This window comes from Barbus barbus (genome assembly GCF_936440315.1).
Source record: "Barbus barbus genome assembly, chromosome: 38".
Classification (NCBI taxonomy): Eukaryota; Metazoa; Chordata; class Actinopteri; order Cypriniformes; family Cyprinidae; genus Barbus; species Barbus barbus.
Window position 1 is genome coordinate 21,590,216 of NC_136716.1, and position 7,854 is coordinate 21,598,069.

Consider the following 7,854-nt stretch of genomic DNA (forward strand, 5'->3'; position numbering starts at 1 on the left):
TCAACGCACTTTCAGAGTTCCTCCGAAACCCTCCACCTTCCCCAGCTCCACCTGTATAGATCCGCTATGGGTTATTATATATGTTATTTGTGCAGCAGCAGTATGTTTTAAATACTCACAGCACTGTATCAGCGTATGTATTGGTTGTAGCCAGTTCCTGTACTTGCTTTGCTTTGCAGCTGCAATATCTACAACAACAGCAATAACCAACAGCAGCAGCAGCTTAGCAAATTTATTCCGCCAAGACCAAATACATTCAATTGTCATATCCACTACCATGCTAAAATCTTCAGAGAGTTGTCATGCCACCTCTGAGCAGCATTAAACAGTCTTTGCGAAGAAGCACTTCTGTGTCATCTTTGCTGTCTTTGCTCTGCATCTTTGCTAAATTTGGCTGTGTAACACCAATTTAAAAAAGTTTTTCTACACTGACAGCCAAGTTTTATTAAAAGCCCATCTTGCCAGCAGTGAATTAGCCCAAAAAGCAAACACATAGCAGCTCTCTGATAACCTCTTTTTCTTCAATAAAGTGCAAAAATCTAGTTGCTGTTCTAAGAAATGCATGTATTAATTTATGCATGCAGATACATTTGCATAAACACACCTGCAATTCTCTATAGCTGTTATAATTTGTGATTAGTATTCCACGGTCGCTCTGCCCGAACAGCTGAGGCCTCCTCTGGATCTATGTCATACAACATTAAAAAAGAGAAAAGTCCAAATCAAAGCTGTTGTCATGGCAACTGCAGTTCCTGCCTACCAAAACGAACTCCCCACCCCCCCACAGGTTCCACTGATCGATAGGATATTGTGAGGGTGGAACTAACCCAAAACAACCAGTAACCTACATACTAGTTAAGCACCATATGCCACATAAAGAGAAAGGGGCCGACAGACCATCCATCATCCACTGAAGAGGAGGAGAAGGAGGAAACAGAAGAAAGACAATTAAATTAAGGAAGAGTAGAGGGTTGAAAAGAAAGAAAAGATACGAATATATAGAATACAGACAGAGAAGAGGAAGATCAAATCTACTATCGGACAATAAAAGATGGCTTATTTGTTGGGGAATGGGCTGCTTGCCCACATTTACCTGCTCTTCTTGCTGTTGGCCGCCGGGTCTCATGTGCAACCTGTCCATGGAGGTAAGATGACTGTCTTCAGATGATAGATGCTTCGTTTGGACATCATGTCAGAAGTATTGGTTTTGATATCCAGAACTCTCCATCTGTTGGATGGTAGAAAATTATGAGTCTGAAGTGTGAAGTCTGCAAAGTTGCATGTTTAAGAAATCAATAGATTTGAACATATCAGTTGAACTTCAATTCAAGTTTTTTTTCAACGCAAAAAGCATGTTTTACAATGAAAAATAATGCTCAAATATTTTCTATCAAAGACAATGACATACCTAATCATGTTTGGTTTTAACAGACAATTATATTGTTTCAATTTGATGACAAAAAATGTATCATCAGCCTTTCCTTCCATTTTATTATTATGTTGTATTTATTTACGGGTCTGTTTTAAGATTCATAGCAGCTTGCACTTTATGTGGTAACAAGTAATTGGAAACCAGGGCGCTATAAGTGGTTTGTTCACACGCACACCAACACAAACAAAAGCACACACACAAGCAGCTCATAGCATTTCCCAGAACTCTGCAATGACACCTACAACAGAGGCTAGATGATCATGAGGGTGCAGATCCACAGGCCCATTACAAAAACACATTCTGTTTAAAAACATTTACCTTCTGGGCAAACAGGAGGGGTAAGACAGTTCTACTATATGTCTAATTTTTCAATGGAAAAGAGGAAACACTGAAAATTAATGCAAAACATGTAAAAGTTGTTTCAGTATACAGAGAATCATAAATCTATGATTCAGAATCTAGCAGAAAGAAGCAAACTTTTCAGAAAGTTTTCAGATTCTTAAAAATCTGGAGAAGAAATATTTAAGATAATCTCATAGGAAATAATATATCATTATATTAAATATGTGATTGTCTGTATATCTTATACAGTACCGTCCAAAAGTTTGGGGTCACTACATTTTTTAATACTTTTATTTAGTAAGAATGCATTAAATTGATTCATTAATTTATTACAGAAGATTTCTATTTCGTATAAATGCTAAATGATTTTTATTAATCAGATAATACTGACAAAAAAGGTATCATGATTTTCACAAAAATATTAAGCAGTACAACTGTTTTCAACATTGATAATAACAAGAAATGTTTCTTGAGCAGAAAATCAGTATATTAGAATGATTTCTGAAGGATCATGTGACACTGAAGACTGGAGTAACGATGCTGAAAATTCAGCTTTGATCACAGGAATAAAATAGATTTGAAAATATCTTCAAATAGAAAACATTTTTAACTTGATTTTAAGCTTTAATGATATTTTACAAAATGACAGTTTCTACAGTATTTTCTATCAAATAAATGCAGCCGTGTTGAGCATCTTTCAAAAAAATCATACCAACCCAAAATTTTGAAGAGTAGTTTGAATATATGGATATGATAATGTAGCTAAAAAGGTACCAAAATTAACCCTTAAAAAAGACTTTGATCATCCAGGCTCTATACAATTGATCTATAAAATACATATGGAACAAGGTCAACATACAAGCCATTAATGCCACATCTAACTGTGATAAAAACCAATACCAGTCAGGTTATGAGGCCTGCTACATTGTTGCAAATTGAGTTTCAATGCTGGGCCATTTTTTAAGGCACAAAGCAGAGATGACATACTTATTCGTCAACAAGGCCTTTATGAAGCTGCATAATATAATGGATTAAATTACTCACCCATTGTTGAGAAATACATCTGTTTCTTGAAGCAAGTTCCAGGCGGCGACAGGCACTCAGCACCAATTTCTATTCAACAATCTAGAATCACTGCAATTCTAGATTCACTGGAAATTGATAAATACACTTCTTCCCCCTCGCTCTGCAGGTTTGGGGGCAGAGGGACTGGTTGAAGGCACCACAGAAGTGATCAGTCACTCACAGGGGCTGGTGGCACGGATGGAGGGCCTTCTGGTGCTGGGAAATAACAGTGACATTTCCCTGCGTGTGGAAACAGTGGATGCGGATGAGGTAAAGGTTATTCAAGCCCACACGCTAGTGCTTTCACTGCAGAGCAGAGTGTTTGAGGAGATGCTGAGAAACCGCAATAGTAGCACGCTAGTGCTGCGAGAAACAGCAGAATGCACTGCCGTGTTCGAGAAATTCATCAGGTGAGAATCATTGCATTCGGGAAGCTGTCTATTTTTTAATTTTGTATTTATTTTGTTAAATATATTTGTATTATTTTTTAGATATCTCTATATTTTATATAGATAATATGTATAAAATATATAATATGCTATTTTAAAGTAGAACACAAAAGGACACTACCTTTTAAAATTTCTATTTTAGTGTTAATAAAATAAAATACTACACTGAAAAAAAATATACTAATTTTGTTTTAAGGTAAGTGGTTGCAAACTATTTATTTTAGCCACATTTAAATAAAAAAATAATAAAGTTAGTCAACTAAATTTGTTTAATTAAATGTAGCTAAAATACATTGATTGCAACCACTTACCTTAAAAAATGTAGTAAATTCAATTAATCTTTTTTTTTTTTTTTTTCAGTGTACGCACATATTTGTATTTAGGTCAGACCTAAACTAGAATTGTAAAGCATCATAAACATTTACTAGCACTACAAAACGTACATTTTTGGACCTGCAGTGCTTTATCATTGTATTGTTTTAGGCAACATGTTGGGACATGACCAATTATGAGAACATTCCCATCCCACACATGTCCAGACTCTCTCTATTGGCCAACGCTGGAACTGCGACTTTCCTTGCCATCAGCAGCTCAGACCCAAAAGGAGATATCAAACAAAACAGCAATATTTAAAAATGAACTCTGTGCTCTAATATAAAGCAGCTTTATAATGAGAAGGGCCAAATAGGAGGACATTACAATAGTGATGTGTAGCTAGCGTGAGAAGATGTTTTGGTTAAAAGAACATGCCATTTATTTGAATGAGCTGAAGTTCTTTGTTTGGGGTTTTATTTCCTTTAAAGCGATACCGAGGATAAGATGACAAAGATACAATAAGATTGAATTTTTTTTGGAAGGAAAACAAGGCAGTGACAGCATTTAACTACAACGGTAAACAAAACAACAAGATGCATTATTATAAAAAGAGATTTATATTTGCACATTATTTTATCAGGTAAAAATTGGCCACTTTGGTTTCATTGGATGCAGGGTAGCAGGAAATTTTGTCACTCATTCAGTTCATGAGATGGAATATGAACTGAATTAGACACACCCACCAGGAAGCTGAATTGGAATTCAAATTGGACTGACAGGAAGACAAACTGTAACTCATCCAACACAAATGTAGACTAGAGATAAGCGTAAGTAATTATATTATTATTTTTGAATAATGATACATATTTTTTCCTGGTATGTAGAACATGCCATATTTTTACACAACATAGTATTTTTTTTTCTCAGTTAGGAATATTTCTCAAAACAACTTCCAAAATACAGCCAAAACATTCACCACAATGTTGTCAGCTAACTTTAGAAAGTTCATGTAATAAATATAAATGTATTACATATTTTGTTGTAAATATCTCATTTTGTTTTCAATGAAGAAAAAAAATTCAAATCTGACCAAAACAATACAGCCAAATGCTCACCACGATTTTGTCAGCTAACCTCATAAAAATAAAGTTAATTTAATATGAAATTAATAATTTTCTATGAATATGTTATTTGGTGATCCATGAAGAAATGGAAATGAAAGTTAAGAAAGTTAAATCATGACAAATAATTAAAAAAATTACAGCCAAAATCAAATAATACAATCAAAATGTTCACCACAATGTTTTTATCTAATTCATTTAATTTCATTCACTAATTTAATTAATAATCTAATTTCTTGAATATTCTGCAATGAATATCTCCTTTTGTGTTCCATGAAGGAAAGGAAATAAAAGTTTTGTAAATAATGACAAATTTCTTAAAACTCCTGCCAAAATGTTCTCCAAATGGTGTTAGCTAATTTTATAAAAACAGTTATTTATTAAATATGAAATAAAGTTAAGGTTTAAAAGTATTAAATATATTGTAGTAGCAGCCTATAAAACTACTACTAAATTAATAGACATTATTAGGCTAATATATATTTAAATAATCATAATAATATAATAAAATTGAATTATAAATCACAGTTAGGACACAGTTATGTTTATTGTCTGCTACCTTTAAACAGAGGCAATTAACCGGAAATTTGTGTAAGATACACTGAATGAAGCTTGATGAACTCTTTGTCTTCTGTTTTTCAGATATCTGTATTGCGGTGAACTCATATTGCAGTTAGACCAAGCCACACCACTGCACAGACTAAGTACCAAGTATGGCATCTCCAGCCTCCAGCAAGGACTAACCCAGTACATGAGCCAGAACCTGGCCTGCGATTCTCTGGGCGGTCACGTGGTGGGCTGGTACCAGTATGCCGTTTCGGTTGGCGATGTGGCGCTGAGAGACAACTGCCTTCAGTTTTTATCGTGGAATCTGTCATCGGTGCTTCAGAGTGCAGAATGGCCTTCGGTTAGTGTTGAATTGCTATTGACCCTCCTGCAGCGCTCTGATTTAGTATTGAAGAATGAGCTGGAATTGTTTGAGGCTCTGGAAATCTGGCTTACCCGGAACGACCCGGATACCTTGACAGCAGAGAACGCCCTTCGACTGGTGCGCTATGCCATGATCCCTCCACGCGAACTATTTCGCTTGCAGCGACAGTCGGCGATCATGATGCGCTACCACGAGTCGGTGCGCGATCTTCTCTACATGTCGTACCAGTTCCATTCAGCTTCGCCGCTTCAGCTGACCAAGTTCTTCGACGTGAACTGCAGCCTCTTTGTGCCCCGTAACTATCTCTCATCCATGTGGGGATCTCAGTGGGTCATAAGCAACCCAGCACGGGATGACCGCAGCTCTAGTTTCCAGACCCAGTTGGGTCCGAGCGGTTTTGACTCCAGTAAGCGGGTGACTTGGAACGCCCTGTTCTCGCCCCGCTGGCTCCCCCTCAGCATGCGGCCCATGTACACCGAGCAAGGTGCCATGCAGCCACCGCGGCCCGATGGAGGAAACGGCATTGCCCGGCCTCGTATCATCATCACACCTGCTACTTCCAGTGCAGATTTTGCAGGTGTCAGCTTCCAAAAGACTGTGCTCATCTTGACAAAGCAGAAGAACAAGCTTGTGGTGCGGCACATCTTCAGTTTCCACCAAAGCACAGAGGAGGTGGGGGATTTCCTGGTTGGCGAGGACCTGCAATATCGCACATCTGAGTACCTTGTGGATGGATCGCTGTACTTGCACATCATTGTAAAGCCTATCTACCAGACTCTTATAGCAACCAAGAAATAATGTAACAAGTACATTTTAGAAATTTTTATTGATGCATGGAAGAAAATGTTTAGGTTTAATGTGATTAACACTAATAAAGTGCATCTCCACTGTCCTTACTCTGAAAATGAAATGCGATAATCCACATGTACAAAATTTAAGGGATAGTTCACACAGAAATTAAAATTCTCTCATCATTTACTCACCCTTGTGTCATTCCAAAGATGTATAACTTTTTTTTTTCTTTTTTTCCATGGAACACAAAAGGAGATGTTTGGAGGAATGTTAACGCTGCTCTCTTTAATATAGCGAAAAGTTCTGAAAAGCACAAAAACACTACTAATACATCTTAAACGTATCCATGTGAGGCATGCACTACATTCCAAGTTTTCTAAATAATATTATTGTGTGAAGAACAGACTGAAATTTAAGTTGAAAATTTTACCTTGCGGTCACCATTAACTGGAATAAAATGGAGAAGAACAACTTTGAAAATATTCTATGAATATCTCTTTTTGTGTTCCATAAAAGTTTTGTGAATGATGATGCAATTTCAAGCAATTGTTGCTTTAATGTAGGCCAGTGACATACATTAGTGTCCCAGATATAATAACTCATATCATAGGTATTTTTCCACTTGATTAGGCAGAAGCCCTTTTCTTTTTAGGAAAACCAATTTGTGTATAATCACTACAACATTCTTTGTCCACACTGGACTCAATGGACTAAGAAAGAGAAAGTGCACAGAATTGTTGAATTTAGCATATTATTGCATAAAGTATATTGCAAAAAAGAAACACAGGTGGCAACAATAAAAACATTATTCTTATTCTTTACATTTTAAGTTTTAATATACTACATTTTAAGTGTTTCAAGGTGCTACTGTAAATTTAATGAGAAATATCACACGTCTTTCAAACCTGTAATGTCTTGAAACATCACACATTTGTGCTGGTTATTTAATTATTTAGACCATTAATTGATGTTATATATAATAATTCTTAGATAGGCGGCAGGCCTAGTTAGGCTGTTTTTCTGTATTTTCCCATACTATTTTCTTAGATCTGTTTCCTTGCATGTTGGGATCATGTATAGTATTCACTCCCCTGAGCAGACCACACAATAAAATACACGATGCTTGCAGAACGTTTGAGTCTATCATTGATTATGTGGGTAAAGGAAAGAAGACAAGACTTCAGACACAAGGTCAATATGGTCTTCTTTACAACACATAGCTACCAAGAGGTCACGTTTTATTGAGAGCCTTTATCTGCAGGGGTGTAAAACGTACAGAGATTCTCATACAAGACAGTACCTGCGGCCAGTGCAGAATGATTCTAATGAGTCGATTCTTTAAAGTGAATCAACTACATGCAGCGCGACTAGTGGAGTCCGATTCCCGATCGAATGACTCTTACGAGC

At 36.4% G+C, this 7,854-nt stretch overlaps 1 protein-coding gene across 1 annotated transcript; it reads left to right on the forward strand.

Moving 5' to 3' along the window:
• Positions 1-861: 861 nt before the first annotated feature.
• On the forward strand, positions 862-7,606 carry LOC306857980 (BTB/POZ domain-containing protein 17-like). Its single transcript, XM_079398300.1, has 3 exons — positions 862-1,145; positions 2,967-3,249; positions 5,367-7,606. The coding sequence occupies exons 1-3, from the start codon at positions 1,052-1,054 to the stop codon at positions 6,451-6,453; spliced, it is 1,464 nt and encodes a 487-aa protein (XP_079254426.1). The 5' UTR covers positions 862-1,051; the 3' UTR covers positions 6,454-7,606.
• The last annotated feature ends 248 nt before the right edge of the window (positions 7,607-7,854 follow it).